This window comes from Gorilla gorilla, chromosome 15 (genome assembly GCF_029281585.2).
Source record: "Gorilla gorilla gorilla isolate KB3781 chromosome 15, NHGRI_mGorGor1-v2.1_pri, whole genome shotgun sequence".
Classification (NCBI taxonomy): Eukaryota; Metazoa; Chordata; class Mammalia; order Primates; family Hominidae; genus Gorilla; species Gorilla gorilla.
The window spans coordinates 21,107,397-21,128,971 of record NC_073239.2 but is presented as its reverse complement, the minus strand read 5'-3'; the positions used below and the strand labels follow the sequence as shown (position 1 = coordinate 21,128,971).

The following is a 21,575-nucleotide window of genomic DNA, read 5'->3' as shown; positions in this document are numbered from 1 at the left end:
TTTAGATGGAGCAGACTGAATGAGGAAAAGAGTAGTGGGAGATGTGGTTTAAGAATATCCAGGGACCAAGCAGAGCTTTGGATTTTATTCTAAATGTGTTGGGAAGCCACTTGAAGATTTTGAACAAAAGAGTGAAAGAATCAGATTTATATTCTAATAGGATACATCTTGCTGCTGAATAAAGTATACACTATAAGGAGGCAAGGATGGAAGCAAGAGACCAAATAGAGTAACAGTGGTAGAGAATTTGAGAAGATTCAGATTCAGGAAATGCTTTGAAGATAGAGCTGATAAGAACTGCTAATGGATTGAATATGGGGTGTTTAGCTTTAACCCAAAGTCTTTGGGTTTTGGCTGAGGCAACTAATTGAATGAAGGTGCCATTTACTGGGATGAGGAAAACTGAGATGGGGATTAAGTTTAGGAGAGGAAATCAAGAGTTTGGTTTTAGATTTGTGAGAGACTGTTTGCCTTTCAAGTTCCTAGGGACAATGGGCCTCTAGTAGCTGCAGCTGGTGTTAACCTTTTACAGGGACATGTCTAAGTGGAGGTGAGGGGGCAGAGAAACAGAAGAAATAAAGTTCCTTCTGAGTAATCTCCCAGATATTCAAGTGATAAAAAGCAGGTTAGTCATCTGAGCCTGTCTTATACACACTGATTTCAGGGCAAGAAGAAGTCTCCTCTCTCTTCAAAACATGTTCCGATTTCTATTGTCTCAAAATTTCTGAATTTAAATTAAATGTATCCCGCAATTAGAGAAAGCAGAAAATGTAAATAGCTTGAGAGATAATCCAGTGCGTATGAGTTTTTACCAAAGTATAACTGAGAGCAGATGAAGGTCCTGAATGTTTAATCTTTTTGTGAAGAGAAAGGAGGTAGATATTAAATAAAACAAAGATTTTATAATCTTGCTTTGGCACTGCCCTATTTATCGTAATTTTTAAGTGAGAAACTACAGAAAGAGTGTTTGTATCTTGAAGGATCATCTAAGTTTATACCCAAGGGGCGATTACGCATTTAAATTCTTTCTCTTCCCCACATTTTAATCCTTTCTATCTTTTAACCCTTAGTCTTTTCCCAAAAGTGTTCTTCAACTAGAAGGCCTGTGGCATGATTGAGGCTTGTCAACTCTCGTCTAGGGCCAGATTTCAAACAGATGGCCCTGGAGAATGCTACTTATCTGTACAGTTCTCCATTTGATGTTGCAGTGTGCTAGTATCCTAGGGGAAGGGTACCACATTTAACTCCAGAAAGGATTTAAGGCAGTTCTGCAATTTTTTTTCCTGATTATCAGAGTAATATACGATTATTGCAAAATATTTTAACAAAAAAGTTAAAAAAAGACTATTTGAATTCCTACTTACTAGAGGCAATCCCAACAACATTTTGGCATATTTCCTTCCACTGTCTTATATGCATTTTGTTTTTTTCACAACTGAGCTCTTTATTGTACAAGCAACTTTTGCTGCCTGCTGTTTTTGCTTAGTTATGGTATATATGTTTGTCTCTATCATTACATTTTTAAAGCTACATAATCATCTATAACACGGCTATACTATAGTTTACTCAAGATGGTTTCCGATTATTTATAATTACAAATAACACTGTGATAAACAGCTTTGTGCATAAATCTTTGCCCTTCTTTTGGATGACTTACTAAAGGAGGAATTGGTAGATTAAATGTATACATACTTTTTAAAGCTTCTGATGTAAATTGTTACAATGATTTCCAGAAAGGATGTTATTAAATTACACTTGGGAAGGGAAGGAGAGAGCTATTGGAACTATCGGATCTGGTAGAAAATATCTGACAGCAATTCTTACAAAGTACTATGCCCCTGGGGAAGAGTCCTTTCTCTCTCTGGAAAAGGGGTTATCTTAAAGTATTAAAATTATTACATCAGATTTTCCACACCACACAATATGTATGGATCGTGAGGAGGAAAGGACAATTGAGAATTTGAGTTAGAAGTCACATACAAGCTGACATGTCAGAAATGACCAATTTGGGAAACTAAGTTTACCAACACTGCTAAAGGACTCAAATATTTTAAACAGTGGTTCAGATATTGTGATTATGCAGTATCAGGTTTATTTAATTTTGTATCATTTCATGCTATTTAATGAGACAATATAATGAGTGTTTTTCAAACTGTGGGTCCTAATCCATTTGTAAATTATGAAATCAATGTATTTTCTATGACTGCTATTTTTAAGAAACAAAATACAATAGAATGAAAAATATGAGAATGCACTGCAAACATTTCAATGTATGATTTCATAATTTACAAATAGATTAGGACCCACAGTATTATTTTGTGAGACTTTTGTTTCAGTTACATGTGTGCATATACTATAGAACACATTTATTATTGTGGGATGTGATTAAGGAAAAAAATAGTTTGAAGCCATTGGTGTAGTGGAAAGAGTCTGGGCTTTGGAATTAGCCAGAACAAGTTCGAATCTGAGCTCTGCTTGGCTTTTACCCATTGTCTAACTAAATGGCTCAATCACCACATTGAAAAAAGAGAGAAATAATATCTCCTTTTTGGTTTGTGTGTGTACATGTTGTGTGTGTGTGTATGAAGATTAGAGATTACTTAAGCAGAATGCCTACAACATAGTCAATGATTAATATATAATTACTTCCAAATCTTTCCCAAAATAATGTTCTCCCTGTAAAAATACTTCACTGAAGAAAGACAATGTGTTTTATTGATGACTACATCTGTTATGCTATCGTATACTTTTAAAACACCTCTGTCAGTCTTTTTCTCCAGTTTGGTTTAGTAAGGAGACTCGTGCACATAGTCTTTCCCCTTCCTGTTCTCACACTTTATTTACCTATATTATGGATCTTGGCACTTTACATCTGTCATAGATGGTCTAATTGTTGCCTAGTTCAATTACTACTAAACACTTTCAAACCTCTTCTAGTTCTCAAAATAGTGGTGGGAGCATTGCAGGGTGCCAGATGAAAATCTGTTGAGTTTGCTCTACAGCATACCTTTTGCAAAGTATCACTTGTGGTGTACGGGGAAGCAGCTGTAATGCTGATTCCGCCGGCATTTCTCACTCAATCTACTCCATGCTAAACAGGCCGGTTAGGCATTAAGTCATACTCTGGGTAGTACAAGTGGAAAGTGTGAACAGAGAAACCACTTCATGCGAGGACAGTGGAAAATGAGATCCTCCTTTCCTCTCCCTACTCCTGCTCCCATCGAGCAGGAGCACTTAAGAGCGCAGAGGCCCAGGACCCAGCCGCGCTCGGGCGTCCCGACTCGGAGGCTGGCGGCGGGCAGGCACGCTCTCCCGCGCTGAGAGCCCTTCTGCGGAGATGAACTCTCGAGTGTCGCCGCCGCGCGCGGGCCCGATCGATACCGGCGGGCGGACGTGCTCCCGCCGCCGAGAGCAGCCACAGGGCGGTGCAGTCAGCTGTCCGGCCGCTCGGTCGCACTTCTCATCAGCTCAATACCCGCAGAGGACGTGCACCGGTTCCCTTCCGGACACCCACCCCGTGGTCTCCGCCGCACCTTCTGCCCACCGCCCCTTCCGCTCGGCCGTCCGGCGCAGGGCGGGAGCTTTTCAGCCAGACGCCCTCGCGTTGGGGGCAGCCGGGTCCCGGCCCGAGCGGAGGGCGTCGTGAGATGGCCTTTTCGCCCGGCTCCCCAGTGGGACGCTCCGCGGAGGCAGCCAAGGCGGGGAGTGTCGAGCTCCCTCACACTCTGGACCTTACCTTCTGGCGTCTTCGCCCGGGAGGCTGCAGGGGGAGGCGGACCCAGCCGGCCACAGGGGCAGGTTCGCGGCGCTGTGAGGCGGGGCTGGGCGTGCGCCGCCGCCGCCGCCAGATTCGTCTACTCCAGTGAATCGGGACGGGAGAAAGCCCCGCCCCCGGCGCCCGCTCCCACTCCTGATTGGCCGGGCCAGCCCGGGGCGGCCCGGCGGGACCCCGGCCCGCGTCTCAGCTATAAAGATAGCCCCGGCATGACAGCCGCGGCGAAGCTCTTCTAGTTCATCTGCTGGTCGGCTCTCAGTCCCCGTGGCGCCCCCTTTCCTCTTGTCCCAGAGCGCTCTCGACTCCACCATGCCAAGGGGATTCCTGGTGAAGCGAACTAAACGGACAGGCGGCTCGTACCGAGTTCGCCTTGCGGAGCGTGTCTTCCCTCTGCTGGGGCCCCAGGGGGCGCCGCCCTTCTTGGAGGAGGCTCCCAGCGCCTCCTTGCCCGGCGCGGAGCGGGCGGCACCCCCCACCCGAGAGGAACCAGGAAAGGGGTTGACGGCGGAGGCGGCCCGGGAACAGTCGGGGTCGCCATGTCGGGCGGCTGGGGTGAGCCCGGGGACGGGCGGGCGGGAAGGCGCGGAGTGGCGGGCGGGTGGCAGGGAAGGTCCCGGGCCCAGCCCCAGCCCCAGCCCCAGCCCCAGCCCCAGTCCAGCGAAGCCGGCAGGCGCAGAGCTGCGTCGGGCGTTCCTGGAGCGCTGCCTCAGCTCGCCCGTCTCCGCCGAGTCCTTCCCCGGGGGCGCCGCCGCCGTGGCCTCTTTCTCCTGCTCGGTGGCGCCAGCAGTCGCACCGACCTCGGGGGAGCAGTTTCTGCTGCCGCTTCGGGCGCCGTTCCCAGAGCCCGCGCTTCAGCCGGACCCTGCGCCCCTCTCGGCCGCCCTGCAGAGTCTGAAGCGGGCGGCCGGCGGCGAGCGCCGCGGCAAGACACCCACGGGCTGCGCGTCTACACCCGCGGCCGCGGGAATCAAGAAGCCAAAGGCCATGAGGAAGTTGAGCTTTGCCGATGAGGTGACCACATCGCCTGTCCTGGGCCTGAAGATCAAGGAGGAGGAGCCCGGAGCGCCGTCTCGGGGCTTGGGGGGCAGCCGCACGCCACTGGGGGAGTTCATCTGCCAGCTGTGCAAGGAGCAGTACGCAGACCCCTTCGCGCTGGCCCAGCACCGCTGCTCCCGCATCGTGCGCGTAGAGTACCGCTGCCCTGAGTGCGACAAGGTGTTCAGCTGTCCTGCGAACCTGGCCTCCCATCGCCGCTGGCATAAGCCGCGTCCTGCGGCTGCAAACGCCGCCACAGTCTCCTCCGCCGACGGGAAGCCGCCTTCTTCGTCGTCTTCGTCCTCCCGGGACTCCGGGGCCATTGCATCTTTTCTGGCGGAGGGAAAGGAGAACAGCCGAATAGAGCGGACTGCGGATCAGCACCCGCAGGCCAGGGACAGCTCCGGGGCGGATCAGCACCCGGACAGCGCCCCGAGGCAGGGCCTCCAGGTGCTGACGCATCCAGAGCCACCGCTGCCTCCGGGCCCCTACACGGAGGGGGTGTTGGGGCGCCGGGTACCTGTGCCGGGCAGTACCAGTGGTGGCAGGGGATCCGAGATTTTCGTGTGCCCATATTGCCACAAAAAGTTTCGTCGCCAAGCCTATCTGCGCAAGCATCTGAGCACTCACGAGGCGGGCTCGGCCCGTGCGCTAGCGCCGGGCTTTGGCTCCGAACGCGGTGCCCCACTTGCCTTCGCTTGCCCATTGTGCGGAGCGCACTTCCCTACAGCAGATATCAGGGAGAAGCACCGGCTGTGGCATGCTGTCCGCGAGGAGCTGCTCCTGCCCGCTCTGGCGGGGGCTCCTCCCGAAACGTCGGGCCCTAGCGGGCCATCTGACGGGAGTGCCCAGCAAATTTTCTCGTGCAAGCACTGCCCGTCCACTTTTTTTAGCTCTCCGGGGCTGACCCGGCACATCAATAAGTGCCACCCCTCAGAAAGCCGGCAAGTGCTGCTGCTGCAGATGCCACTGCGGCCTGGCTGCTGAGGGACGAGAGACCAGGATGATTTCGAGGTTGGCCTTAGAGGAAACAGATCATGGGAATTTCTGTGGGGCTTTCTTCAACTTGCAAGTTTACTTTCATTCCTTCCTATGTTTTAATCTTCTAAAATTCTCCCTGTAGTCAATGTTCCACCAGAGGAGCGGACAGTGAAATGTAATATCCCTCTCTAGAGCAGGTATGTATATGGTATAAACCTTGAGATCAAAGACTGTCAGCTTTAAATCCTTCTCACTTTCCCCACTAAAATAGGATTTTTCCCCTTAAAACTCTGGAGACCCTAACGAATCCTATATGATTTGTAATTCCTATGGAAAGTCGCGGTGAATGCGTGCGTGTCTCAATGTCCACAAAGGATTCTGGCTACCCTTTGGTAGTCAGTGTTTTTTTTGTCTTGTCATCACAGGCGCCTATACAGCTTCTGTCTCAATAGGGTCAGATATTTTGCACTGTATATTCTGTGAATTAAAAGTTATGTGATTGGTGCCAAACTTAAGGAGATTCAAGACCTGGCAGAAAATGTAAGAGGATTTTTGCTGCTTTTGGGGTGCATGGGGATCTCCCCTGTAAACTTTCCTTTGCCCAATTATATGTACATGTCCATTCTTAAGTTGGTGTTTGGAGGTGGGGAGGATGCTACTTTACTGGAGTTGAGACACCCCCTAAAATTCTCACCCTCAGCTATTTTGTGGGCAGTATTCAGGAAGAGCTACTTCAAACCTTTCTTTAAATGGCTTTTTGGAAATACAGAAGTCGTTTCCTCAAGTTTGACTGTTTTAATGGGGTTTCACCCAAATTGTTTAATGCTTCTGCTGTAAATGTCATACTGTGTATTCATTATGAAAATATGTACAGCTTAAGGAAGATGTTAACACCTATAATCCACTAAGGAACTGAATGGCAATTTGCTCAATATTCAGTATTTTCTTTTCAGCGGGAACTTGTTTTTGATTTTTTTAAAAAACCATTTCAGTGTACATTCTGTACTAATTCCCTACTAGCCAGTTTGGGACACTGGCTGAGCACTGCCTGACAGAAAGCCCGTATTTGTAAGATGCTTACCACCAAATAAATGTACATAGACTGTGCTTTTGTTGTGTTCTGTTTGTCTTAAGAATCCTGTTGAACACAGCCTATTTTCAAAGCCACATTTCTTATCTCCCCAATGTCGGTATCCTGTTTTAGAATGTTAGTGACCCATTTGGACAGAATACAAAGACGGAAATATTTTGCAAATGAATGTGATGGTGCAGGAATGCAATGAAAAATTTTCCTTTGAAGTATGGCTGCAAAGACTGAGCTGCAAAAGGCAAGGAATATGCACTAGTCTTTGAATCTAAAAAAGACATCCCCCCCAAGAAATGTCAACCGAAAACATATTTTAGATATATATATATATTTCAAGCTAGTGAACAGTGTTACCTGAAGATGAAAAAAAGTATTTTGATGGTGCTAATTAATTTCACTATTTCAGGTTTGTATTTTTACTCCATATTGTTATATATCATCAATCCATTAGATTTTTTATAGCACTTTAGAAACATGTATGCAGTTACTCTGATTTTCCTTTGTAATTCTTCACCTTGGCTGTAGGAAATTGTCTACACTGTTCAATCTTCTTCCCAAGGACTATCCATTTGTTTATCTTCTACATCAGCTTACATAGGACTTTTAGTTTTCATTTATAAGAAAATGAAATTGGGTGCACAGAATTTCTGAAAGATTGTCTTAGAAACTTGTTAGTACAAAGTTTTATTGCTGAAAGTATATTATAAAACAAAGTAAAATTTAAGAATCAAAAAAACATGAAGCTGTAATCCCAGCACTTTGGGAGGCCGAGGTGGGCGGATCACGAGGTCAGGAGATCGAGACCATCCTGGCTAACACGGTGAAACCCCGTTTCTACTAAAAAAAAAAAAACAAAAAAATTAGCCGGGCGTGGTGGCACACGCCTATAGTTCCAGCTACTCAGGAGGCTGAGGTAGGAGAACTGCTTGAACCTGGGAGGCGGAGGTTGCAGTGAGCCGAGATCGCGCCAGCCTGGGTGACAGCGAGACTCTGTCTCAAAAAGCAAAACAAAACAAAACAAAAACATGAAGCTGAGATAAAGTAACAATCTAACCAACTGCATTGGGTGAATTTCTGGCCAGCCTTTATGAAGACAGAAAATTTCCTGTGTTTTTAACGACTGTGGTAGGATCTGTGAGAAATAAGTTGGAATGTATCTTGAAAAGGGAATTCAAGTTTATTTTTGATGATTAGTTAAGATAATCTAGGTTCATGCTTTAAATCTCCTCACTACTCATATAGCCCTGCTTATTGAAAATATATGAAACATAGAAGACAAATCAACACTCATGGATAGGAAGTGATAAGAATATTTTTATTGTATTATTAAATACCATGTCATCTTTTCCCCCCACTGTTACAAATTATAGATACTACATGAATGATGATACATAATTTATATTTTACGGTTTGCCAGTATGATGTATTTACACATGCAGTTAGTACCAATGTCATGCTACATTTCCTCAGGAGATGCCCGTTCAAAACAAAATGTGAGCAGCTTATCTACTGTAAGAAAATACTTCTAGAGGGTGGAATGTATACCAACCTGGACCTGCAAGTTCAGTATTAACAATATTAGATTTAACTTAGACTCCTGGGTTATGTTCCTTTTTCTTTTTTAAATAATACTCATAATTTGAACAACATATTTATATCAGAAAATTTTCCTTCTTTTCTTCCCCATCTTCTTTTTGGTACTTAAAAAAGAACATAGAAACACCAGGATCTAGCAGCCAATAATAAAAGGCCACAATCTGAAAACAAATGGCATTTAACAGTGATACCACTTGAAATGCAAAACATTAGAAAAATACTTGGAAGCTAAACATAAAAGTTCAGCACAGTGATTTTTCTAGTTATTGGATATAACATGGCATCACCTGCACAGCCAAGAAATGAGACATTGCTTTGGGAAGAAGAGTTAATACTAAAATGATTTCAGTTGGAATTTGAGATGCTAAAGACCATTTATTTTGAGTGTTTTATTGTCATAACAAATAATCTGTACACATTCTGTGTATTAACAGGTACATCTTTTGCTGTAACTTTACAAATGCTTAAATGTAAAATCTTACATTTGTAAAAAATTATATATTTATTGAACCATAAAGTTGCAATGGGGCACAATAAATAATGAGACTAATTGTCCAATTGTATTTTGGCTCACAGTTAACCATGAAATTAAAGATAAAACTACTTAGACATAATTATCTAGGAAGGTAAAGGGTGTAGAATAAAACTCCCCCTGCCCTCAAAATATGGCAGCTTGGATTGTGGGAAAAAAAATGAAACAATAAATAACTTAAATCTTTAATATTAAGCTACAAATTATTTAAAATTATTTAAATCCAGTGTTTTCTCAAATAAATGTACAGGAAGAAACATGCATGTTATGGCAGACATGAAGGCCTGAAAGGGTTAACCCTATGTTCGTGCTAAGGTGGCTACTGCTGATCACTGCTGGGCTGCTTGTCTCCTTAGGATTTATTGGCTGAGCCAGAGGAACGACGCAGCTTCATGGACATGCGGCTTTTGCTAGTTCGAGGAGACATTGGAGAGGCCAGGTCAGCCCCATCTACCTGCGTTGCTGTGGGAGTTTCACTGGGTAGAATCTCTGGGTAGGAGCCTGTAGGAAACAGCAAGTGCATTACTACAGTTATCCAGCCTCTCATCCCCTGAGAAATAATCTTTCTGCTACTAATCTGCAGCAAGGATCCCATCCCTTAATAAGATCTTTCGAGGGAAAAAGCAAGCCCCAAACTTGCTTGTTACAATAGCCTACTAATGTATTTAAAACCCAGCAATCTGGTGGCTCATGTCATTATATTAGCAAGAAAGCGCCAATCATCATTCCCAGGGCTAGAACCCTGGAAAAAGCAGTGGGAAGCAAAATCTTTGAGCCAGAAAGAACAGGGATCCAAAGCACCATCAGCATGCAGGGAAGGGGTCAAGAAGCAGGTGAGAAGGACCAATTCCTATCTCTAGGATTCAGGGTACAACCAAGAAAAGAGCCTTCACTACTCAAACTTGAAAAACAGCACCAAACAGTTCCAAACAGTTTTGGAACCACGGGTTTCAAAAAGGAAGTCAGTTTCACTAGATGCCCTTATAAACAAAACAAAACAAAAAAAGGAACTCAGCACTATGAGATCATATACATGCTAGGTATTTAAAGACGGCTTTAAGAAGGAGCAAGATAAATTTGTGGATGAGGGGAGGACAAGAATTCTCATCTGAATGTCAGTTAAAAAAAGGCAAACCGACTCCCCCAAAATGTCTTAATTTAAAAGACATACACAATGCTTTTGTTTTCATTAACTTAAACTTCTGCAGGTATCTTATTCAATCATAAGCAAGCAGGTAACCAGTAGAATTAGTAGATATACAATTTTAGAAGTAAAACAAAATCAAATAGGAAAGTTCTTTGTGTCATTTATAAAGTAGTTTTTCATCTCTGTGCTTTATTTCTATAAATTATCATTCTCTAATATGCAGCAATACTACAGAACCTTGCACACTGTAGGCTTTCAAATATTTCCTAAACAAAATGAGTAATTAATTAAAATCACATTAAAAATAAAAGTCCTTCAGAAAAAAAAATCTGAAAACAATAACAGCAAGAGATTCTGGATATTTTAAGGCATTTTAATCCAGATTTTCTGGGTCTTAAGTACATGAAAATTTGCTTTATGTGTTTTACAAACAAAAACACCACACAGGTTGCAGGTTTAACTGTACACATACATGTCCTTACTTTACAGGGAGACTTTTGGCATATTTGTTAGCCAGTGTAGCACCTCATTGATACTTCAAACTAGGAAATAATTATGCTAGCACTTTCATATATATGAAATGTTTTGTGCTTAAACTGAAGTTACTGAATGTTTATAAACAAAAACAAAAAGTTCAGTAAGGGGTGAAGATCCTATTGAGATGTCTTAAGCAATTAAGAATATGTCTTTGCAGAACACTTCAATTTTTTTTTTTTTTTCGTGACGGAGTCTCACTCTGTCGCCAGGCTGGAGTGCAGTGGCACGATCTTGGCTCACTGCAATCTCCACTGCCCGGGTTCAAGCGATTCCCCTGCCTCAGCCTCTTGAGTAGCTGGGACCACAGGTGCGCACCGCCACGCCCGGCTAATTTTTTTGTATTTTAGTAGAGATGGAGTTTCACCATGTTGGCCAGGATGGTCTCAATCTCCTGATCTCGTGATCCACCCTCCTGGGCCTCCCAAAGTGCTGGGATTGCAGGCGTGAGCCACTGCACCCGGCCTTCAAAAAGTTTTTAAGACCAAATGTTAGAGTTATACTTAAGAAAAAATATATGTTTCCAGGGAAAAATATTCTGTCACTCATAATCCAGGTCAATTGCCCTTCTTCTCAAAGTAACTTTTCCAGCATTATTTTCTAATTGAAATAAGACTGGCCTTCAAAATACAAGGAGAAGGAAACATATTTCTGTTCACCTTTACTCTTCCTGAAGATCTGAATTGGTTCATAGCAGACCCATACTGGAAAATTTATGGGAGAATATGAATCCATGACCCCCTTTAGGGAAGCACTGCAGATGGATGGCAGAAGGAAAGTGAAGAGCAGTAGTAGCTCATGCTTTTCTGGTAATGCATATCATTCCCGGCCATCACGAGAGGCCCTCCCATTGCTGTTTACCTTGAGATGGCCAATGTTTTCTAGCGGAGGTTTTGGGAGGAAGAGAACTATCACTGCATTTCTTTCTTTGTTGTGAATGAAGAAATGGAGTAGCAAGCAGAAGTGAGAAAGCAAAAGAGAAGATAGATAACAGATATGAGAGACACAGTGCAGAATTTTATAGGTGTTAACTGAGGAGCAGAGAGAGAGGAATCAAGGTTTTTATTATGAAATATAATTGGGCATGCAATGCATTAGGGTGATGGTTCACAATGACAATGCTTTGTAAATTCAAATGTTATACTTACCAACTAACAAAACAAGTTCAAATAGGAAAAAAGAAAAGAAGAAAAAAGGTCTATGAGAGATTCTGTAAATATCTACCTTTTAAAGTGTTCACTGTACTGTTGGCATGTTATCCTAATCACTCAGACATAAAATCTCTAGAGCTGCATTGTCCAATGTGGTAGCCACAGCCACATTAAGTTTAAATTTATTGAATTAAAATGAATTAAATAAAAATTCAGTTCCTCAGTACACTAGCCACATTTCAAGTGTTCAACAGCCACATGTAGTTAGCGGCTTCCACATTAGACAGTGCAGATATAGAACATTTCCATCACCATAGAAGGAGGGCTTTATCAGAGAGCATTGCTCTACATTATGACAAACTCAAATAATATTTTCCTCAAAAACAATTCTTCCATATCTTCCTCACTGCCTTTAAAGTGAAATCTCCCTTCACTCAACAGAGTCAAATAAGGATTTTTAGTGTGTGTGGGTATAGTTATCAGTACTCCCTAACAATTTAGCAAATTACATTTGTGGTATATATTCAACATTCCCAAACTCTATAAATAATTTACAGTAGAAAGACCTCAATTTTAGATGTAAAAAATGTAGTAACAACCTACATTTCATTTCACATCCTACTCTACCTATTGATTTATACTACTTGAGTCATAAAGAATGCTGATTTATTTATATTATTAATATATCCTCAAGGATGAGGTTTTAAAAGTACACATGAGCTCCTATGTTTGTGCATACCGTATCTGTTACTAACATTCTTACAGTGCTCACACAGACTGTGTAATCTGATGGGATAAATTGATTCATATATTGCACATTGATTACAATAAACTATTATTACAATTAACATAATGGATATGACTTTTGGGATCTATAGGGATTATAAGAGGGAGCTCAAAAGATCATTTTTTATTGTGGTTTCATTTGTACTGTTTGGTGACAGGTATGACTGGTTTAAAGCTGCTAATTATTGGGCAGATATAGCCCTATACAATATTGTATCTTTAAAAGCAATTTCAATTAATGCTGAACTCCAGCGACGATGTGATTTGTTAGAAAGAACATGGGCATAGGTTAGACAGTCCTAGATTAAATGCCGACTCTGTCACTTTACCAGCTGTTTGATCTTGGGCAAACTGACTTGAGACATTTTTGTATTCGTAAAATGGAGATAATACTTGCAATTTTGTCAAGTCATCCCAGGGATTAAGATTACATATGCAAAGATATTGGCACATAGTAGGAGCACAGTAAGTATAGCTACATAATAATGCTATTAAACAGAGAAAAATAAAAGCTGATACATTTTGAATCAGAACAGATGAGGATTAGAAACGAAGGGATAGAAATGAGGAACATTTTTGAAGAAAATGACCACCTATACAAAATATTATTGTTCAAATGTGAAAAGCACAACATACCATTAAATTTAGTTTGAAGGAAATTTATCCTCTCTTATGTTGATAGTCCTATAAAATATAACCTTATATTAAAGGTTAAAGGCTACCCAAATAACCTTGCTTTTAATATTTTTAAAGGAGTTGATAAGTTATTAAGATTAGCATGGATGGCACTGAATATCATAAAGGAAATAACACAATTTATTTTTTATTTTTATTTATTTATTTTGAGAGGGAGTCTCACTCTGTTACCCAGGCTGGAGTGCAGTGGCGCGACTTCAGCTCACTGCAGCCTCTGCCTCCCGGGTTCAAGTGATTCTCCTGCCTCAGCCTCCTGAGTAGCTGGGATTATAGGCGCATGCCATCATGCCCAGCTAATTTTTGTGTTTTTAGTAGAGAAGGGTTTTGCCATGTTGGCCAGGCTGGTCTTGAACTCTTGGCCTCAAGTGATCTGCCTGCCTCAGCCTCCCAAAGGGTTGGGATTATAGGCGTGAGCCACCATGCCTGGCCAGGAAATAACATAATGTAAAATAGTAGAGAAATAAAGGCAAACATGTGGTTTCATTTTAAGATACATTCAAGAACTACTAGTATTTTAGATTTAGAACAAATCAGGCCAAGCTTGTCATATTTTACCTCCTCCTTACAAAGGAAAAAATTGGAAGAATTGATTAATTTGCATTTATATGGATAACAACTGGCAGAACTAGGATTTAAATCCAGATTAGTTTGATTCCAAAGCTCATACTTCTCCCCTGGCAACCTTAAAGACATATGGGGGAAAAAAAAAGATTTTTCAATGGGTGGGAAAGTAAAACCCTTAAAATAAAAATCTTTAACAATTTATAATTTGTAAATATGACAGGTTATTGGGCAATATCTCTCTATCAACAGCAGGAAGGGGATGAAAATATTTAGACTAAATGGGTAACTGTAATAGTTAAGATCATGCCCTCTGAAATCAGATCAGTCTAGGTTGAAATACTAGCTTGACAAAGTACCAGGTGACTCTGGGTAAGCATTTTTTTATTTCATAATGTATGTACAGTACCGAGCACAGTGTCTGGCACTCAGTAATAGCACAATTATTATTTTATTATTTTCATCACAAAAATTTCACATCTGAATGAATGTTCTATGTGGAAACTGAACCAGCAGTTATCACAAAAGGTTAGTGGGTCTTATTTAAGATTATTACTTGCCTCTTGGTCAACAACATATAAGCCAAATTTCCAAGTTCAAAGTATCAAACAGAACATATCTGGCTGCCTATAATTTCAGGCTAATCTAATGATAAATTAATATGAGTAGGAATCTGTTTTTAAAAACATTAATTAGCCAGGTATGGTGACTCACATCTGTAACCGCAGCAATTTGGGAGGCTGAGGTGGGTGGATTACCTGAGGTCAGGAGTTTGAGACCAGCCTGGCCAACATGGTGAAATCCTGTCTTTACCAAAAATACAAAAATCAGCCAGGAGTGGTGGCATGGGCCTGTAATCCCAGCTACTTGAGAGGCTGAGGCAGGAGAATTGCTTGAACCCGGGAGGCGGAGGTTGCAGTGAGCCAAGATTGCGCCACTGCACTCCAGCCTCTGTCTCAAAAAAAACAAAAACAAAAACCAAACCATTAAATAAACAGATTTATAGCTTATGTTACATATTGCAGGCAACTAATTCTTCTGTTGGCACTTACTAATATTTAAGATATTTATAAAATAACTATCTTCTAAGGAGCTAAAATATTTCATTTCAGATCATTTCAAAGCCTGAGTAGTTTAAATAACTTTTAAAGGACATTGAGCTAAAAAAGGTTACCTAAAGCAACGGCTAAATTTTGATGATCCATCCCACTCAAAGATTCAAAGAAATAGATCTGACCATCATAAATTCCATCCTATCTACATATGGGAATATAGATTTTGCAAATTAACAGCACAACTGAGGTTAGAAGGCAGACTAGATACTACTCTAGGTTTTCATAGTCACTCTTGATTATCTCTGAATTTGGTATCATTAAAATTATATTTGAATTTTATTAATTTTATAATATTGCTTTAAATAGGAACCCCATATTCTCCAAAAGTAATTATAAAAAGTGTTATGTATGTATAGATATGTTTGTGTATGTATATATGTATATATGAATACAGAAAGACAGAAACACCTATCAACACTTTAATTGTAAATAACTAAAATCTGTAAGTTAAAGACATAATACTCCAAAAAATTATGAGTATATTTTTAATGTTGAAATTGAGAAAGTTAAACCAATTAATATTTACTATACACTTTCAGCAAAACAGGATCCTGTTTCTTGTTGTCATTCTAGAATTTCTCTTATTACAAAATAAAAAAAGATAATATTGAAAAGACAATATAACATTGGGAGAAACATGTACATATGAACAAACAGTGTAATCTGGCCAAGAAGAGCAGTAATTTCATTTTAAAGTTTATAATTAAACGAGAGGTATTTGTAAATATGAAAAAACTTTAAGAAGTCACTAAAAACTTTTGATATTTTCCACACACATGCCTGACAAAGATAAAGGGATTTTTTCCTGTAATTTTTTAAAAATAAAAGACCAGAAAAATCTAATAATATTTTAACGTAGTTATGAAAGATCAACAAAGTGTGACATCACGATATTTCCCTCAATGACCTTAGGGATAAAAATAATTTCCCTTAAGTATCAGTCTACTGCCACAGACAGTACATTTTGAGAAAATACAGTTATGAAATTTATGGATCAACTATGATGCACCAAAATCTTTCATATCTATTTTAATAATACTGAAAGTAATATGGAAAAATGTTTTCTTGGATTTAAATGTCACCACAGTTGATATGCACGTTACTGCTAACCAGAAAGTGGGCTTTAGATAATCTTGAACCAAATTAAGAAATCTTAAAAAAATAATGCTAAATGACGAGTTAATGGGTGCAGCACACCAGCATGGCACATGTATACATATGTAACTAACCTGCACATTGTGCACATGTACCCTAAAACTTAAAGTATAATAATAATAATAATAATAAATATTATTTTTCTATACTATTCCACTGAATATAATTATGTTATAGGGTTGGTTAGACAGAATATAATCACCATTTTGGCATTTCTTTAAAATTTAATTTCAAATGACCATATTAGTATTGATTAGTACTATTTTATATACACAGGGTGTGCACAGGATATCTAAAGTTGATTTTCAATTGCAATTATGAATCCATTTTTTCAATGTGGTGAACACATTTTATACTTCTGCTAGAAAAAAGATTAAAAACTTTACACTATTATGTCATTTTTGCAAACCAGCAGTCAGGTCCAAACTGCTATTATGCAGCTTATTTTGTGTCTTCTCTGTCCACTTTGACTTATAACTTTAAAGGGAGCTCTATATGTATGGGACTTATGACAGAAAAGTTAAGATTTGAGATAACTGGAAAAAAATTATTTTTCAGATTCTATGTTTTTGCTACTCTTAAGAGTAAATATTTCATTTTTATTTTGTGTTGAACTGAGAACCACTCTGATAAAAATTTATGTCATAACTATTAAAGTCTGCAAAAACTTATATAGAAACGTATTGAGTAATACTGGCAAAAGTTATTTACAAGCAAAAACACCCTTTTGAAAATCAGAGTGCATATTAAAATTAGAGGATGGTTCTTAAATGCAGTGACAACTCTTAAAAATTAACTGAAAAAATCTGTAGCACAATATTAGGTTTATGTTCAAATTCACATTTTTACTACCATTTAGACAATCATAAGTGTTATTTTAAACAACTTACACAATAATTTTGTAAGACACATTAAAAATGAAGCCAACAGAACCCTGACTTGGCTGCTGTAGCATCCTTTAATGTCTCAGAAGTGAGATACTACTCACTTCCACAATACCTGGCCAAATGTGCAGGACAACATGCAGAATATGGGGAGAACATTAAGATGACAAATACGAAAGAGTACAGCTGGTAAACAACGACACATGAGAACTGAACAGCCTTTATCAATCTATGGGGGAAAGTTAGTCCAAGTGTGGTTCTATTAACAATATTTTTCACTTGTGAAATTTATGGCTTGACTATAGGATACACAAGTGTTATTCATATCTTTTTAAATATAATCTGACATTTTATCGGACATTCTCCATTATTAAACAAGAAAATTGCCAGATATACTTAATTAGTTATTTTGCTGTTCATTAATTTAATATTTCTCTTTTACCATCTTTTTTAATGCCAAACTGAGTAATTTTGGATAGTGTCAATTCATTAAAGTGAATCTTAGACTTTTTATCTCTTTCAAAAGATTCAACCTGGTCTAATACGGTTTTGTCTTTGCTAGGTCTTTTATACTATCTGAAAGCGATCTAAATTTTTTGTAAAATTATTTTTCTAATAGCAATTTAATGATGGCAGGAATGGAAACTTTAATTTCACTAACTAAATCTCAATTGAGAATTACAGTAACTTTTTCCAAATAAATTAGGCTAGAAAAGAAGTGTTGTGCCTTTTGAATTTATTTAATATAAAGAAAACTTATTTAATATAAAGAGAATTTGAAGGTTTATTATGATAAACTTCAAGCATATTATGTCCTCTTTTCCTGCTTCCCTTGAATACCATCACAACAGTCATCTTTGTATTTCAGGTGCCTAGTGAAGTGCAAGGCACGCAGAGAGTTATCATTTGATGAGTTAGGATATCCAATAACAATGCAACACATCACAAAATACAAAGACACACTACTTCAGTTCAATAGTACTACGTTTTCATGCTGAGAAACAGAAAAAAAAGGTCAATATAACAAGGTGTAACTAATTTCAACCAAGGGATTCTATTATTAGTTATTTTTATCCCCAAACCATGTTAGTGTTTCATGCAGACCTGGGTTAGTCAGTATAATACTGGAAAAAATTTAGTGACAATTTCTGAAATGTTTAGTATGAACCGGACAGTGTTAAGTTTACTTATTGTTTAAGTTACAAGCTTAGAGCCTGCTAATTTTGAAAAAAGGAAATGGGAGAAGAACAGAGGGTGTTTTGGTTGACACTTTGTCTTACCTTCAGATAAACAGAACTGATATTTAATGATCTAAAGAGGGAAAATAAATGAAACAATCATAAGGAGAGCAAGATATTACAGAATAGGAAGGCCACGAGTCATTTATTTTCTTACTGATTTCTTCAAAATTAATCATAAAATGCAGTACCCTCTTACACTCTTTAATTATTATAACATAAATTACAGTATTAAGTACTTCTAAATCTAGACCAGTTATATTAGCTTTAGCTGTAAAATCAGAGATGATGGGGTGATATTCTTGGCCACAAAATTTGATCCTCTAAAGTTCAGAGTGCATGCTTAACTTGTATTTCTTTTGCAGATACTTCAGAAATGATTCCAGAAGATGCAAGAGCCATTGAATATTAGCTCAGATAAAATGTGGTACATGTACTTTTATGAAGATAGTTGACTTTTTAAGGAACTGCATTTAGGTAAAAGAAACCATAAATCAAATTTATAGGCCAAATTCAAATATTAAATAGTGATTAAAAATTCATATTTCAATGATTAGAATTTTTTTCAAGCAAGTTTTTAGAACAAAAGGGTACTGCATTTCAAGTTCCAATAACAAGTAACTAATACTCGCTTTTAATCTTACCGGCATCAGATGGTAAATGGTGGTAGGGAGCTGGAGAAAAAACCTGTGCTGCAAAATCTTCAAATGTTGTTGGTTCTAAGTGGTGCTGGACAATTGTTTGTAGGTATCGTGCTCTCTCCTCATAGCTGATTTCCTTTGGTTAAGGATAAACTTAAGTGCAGCTTATACTGGAAAAAAAATCTTATCAAAAAGGACTGCTATGATTGCTAAGCCATTACTTCTTAATAAATAGAATTATTCACTAATTATTCTTATATATCGTTAACAGTATGGCTTTTTAAAGTGCAAAAATATAGTTTTTAATGTACGTTTACTCTTCATGATCCCAGTATAAATGACAACTTAACAGGGAGACATTTATTAGATAATAATTACAATAATACTAAACTACTGAAATGAAGGAAGTTAACAGTTTACTTGAGAAAGGATTCAATTTCTATCAGGAGTCTAGGCTGAAATTTATATCGGCCTAGGCTCATCTTATCTTGTTAATCAGCTTCCATCTGCAGATTTACTCTCAAAAGCCACGCAAGAAACACTGTAATGTTGCTTAAGATACTATGTCCAAAATTCTGTTCTTCATTTGTAAAGATTTATTGTGAAAAATTCCTACATATCTTCTTCTTTTTCTAAAAACCCTGCATTTTCTCAACAATTGTTCTCATTTTGAATGGAAGACTACTGTTGCTGTAATCCTCGAATAACTCCATGTGGTTAAGATAAATACATAGCTGAATCTGTATGCTGGGAAAAAATACCTAGTCAATTATAACACTGAAACAAGCAGGAATATTTGCAAAGAGTCCACAGGACTCCTAAATACTGTCTAACAAAGCATCTCCAGGGCATTGACACTGACAGAAAAATACTGTAGTTCCTTTTCACCACATTTTCTTCTCTGATATTATTGACAAGCAACCAGTACCTTGAAGTGTTGTTGCTTTTGAACAACCCACTCCAGGCTTCCTGTTTCAGCAGGCCTGATTGTGCTGTTAGCACAGAGAGGGCGAGAAAGAGAGAGAATATTTCTGTTGTTCACGAAAGCAACTATGGAAATGGCTGTCAAAATGTAGAGCAGCAGGCAGCAACATACAATTATCAGGAAAAACTCACATGCTGACTTCATGTCGTATAGTTCCTGAACTGAGAAATCAGTTAACCTTTCTTTTAAAACTTTTAAAAGTTTCCCTGTGGTACTCAGTGTGCTATGCTGACAGGCTTTACATAAGACACTTAAATAAGGATAATACAAATTTGTCTACTTGTTCTTCTTTTTTTCCACTGAGTTTTTCCCCCAAAGTCCACTTTAATATTTTCCCTCAAAATTCCTTATTTTTTAAAAAAATGCAATTTAATTATTATATAGTTCTAAAACTCTAGAAATTGTAGACTAAGCCAAGACCCAAAAAAATAATTTGAGAGGAAGATAATTTTAAATAATTCAATGGGAGATACCATGGCCAGTTAGTTATATTTACAAGTTCACTGAGCAAGAAGAGAAAAAAAAAGTATAAGAGTTAAAGGCAAGACTATATTCATTATGCACTTGACTTTGATTGTGGTATCTTTTGCTAAGTGGCTTTCATATTACAATTTATCTGCTTCTATTACAATGTATCTTATGTACCAAATATTAAAATAACCTTGAATCCCAATTCTATTACCTTCCATTCTGTACACTGGGGGTGAACTTCAAAAGAATTTTACTTTTGAGGTGGGAAGCAATAGGACAAGATTCATATTAAAATGATCAGCATCAAGGATTTTACATGAGGATAATATAGACATTTTTGAGCCTTAACATAAACAAGTAATATAGCACACTTTTAAAGGGGGTATATGGTTATAAATAGAAGAGGATGAAACTGATGGTACAATCTAAATAATACCACATATCTCACAACTTGTTGGAAAGTACTTTTTTCATTGGGGGAGATTCACAGCTGCCGAATTTTCTGCAGTTAATAGAGTCCTTTGATTCACAGCAGTGCCCCTTGTACAAAAAATACTGGCCTTTGTGTATTACCAGAAACTAATTTTCTATTTGGCTGAAAAGGGAAAAATGGGGTTATTGCTTCTCCCTCCTACAGAGCTTTTCATTATGCCTGATGCACTCAACTTCTAAGCTCTTCTGAGAAAAAAAATAACTGAAGAGGCAAGAGGTAGAAAAATGAGCTTGTTAGCACATTAGAAGTGAAGTATCTTGGTGGGCCCTAGAAATTCCCAGTGGTGTGTTAACTTATCACTCTATGCATGCTGGCACTGATAGTCTTCCAATTGATCACTCTCTTTTCGCACCAAAGGTGCTGCCAGGAAGCAAAGGCTGAAGGCCCACAGGAGAACAGTCTGCTATCAAAACAAGCTGTTTTTAAAAGTCTGCTTGAATGGGTAAAACGCTTCATGAAAAGTAGGGTGGAGACACCTACCTGCTTTTAAAAATGTTCTACTTTCAGAGGGCCTATAAATGAAATATTTTATATTATATTTAGAATTTATATAAAAATTAGGCAGAAAGAAAGCAAATGTTAATATTTCTAAAGCAGGGAGGATATTTCCAATGTAGTAAATTCATCAAAGCAAGAAAATGATTATCTAGCTAAAATACATTTTGCAGACTAATTCTACTTCCTTATACAAAGAGGCTTATAAAATGGAAAA

At 39.0% G+C, this 21,575-nt stretch overlaps 2 protein-coding genes across 7 annotated transcripts in view; one reads left to right on the top strand and one right to left on the bottom strand.

Annotated features, from left to right (window-relative positions):
• The first annotated feature begins 3,879 nt into the window (after positions 1 to 3,879).
• Positions 3,880 to 6,967, top strand: INSM2 (INSM transcriptional repressor 2). The gene has a single exon (XM_004055084.5). It carries the CDS (start codon positions 4,085 to 4,087, stop codon positions 5,795 to 5,797), a length of 1,713 nt encoding a protein of 570 aa, XP_004055132.1. The 5' UTR covers positions 3,880 to 4,084; the 3' UTR covers positions 5,798 to 6,967.
• A 1,205-nt stretch (positions 6,968 to 8,172) lies between these two features.
• The window catches only part of RALGAPA1 (Ral GTPase activating protein catalytic subunit alpha 1), a 274,207-nt gene continuing 260,804 nt past the window's right edge, over positions 8,173 to 21,575 (bottom strand). For 4 of the 6 annotated variants that reach the window (XM_055361294.2, XM_055361292.2, XM_055361296.2 and 1 more), the window contains 2 exons: positions 18,918 to 19,042; positions 8,173 to 9,507 (listed from right to left, as the gene is read on the bottom strand). In XM_055361294.2, the coding sequence (XP_055217269.1) occupies positions 9,359 to 9,507; positions 18,918 to 19,042 (274 nt within the window). In that variant the 3' untranslated portion in view covers positions 8,173 to 9,358. Of the gene's footprint in view, positions 9,508 to 11,548; positions 11,614 to 11,835; positions 11,839 to 18,315; positions 18,347 to 18,917; positions 19,043 to 21,575 lie in introns of all 6 variants that reach the window. The other 2 variants (XM_063697698.1, XM_055361295.2) reach the window with 2 other exon arrangements.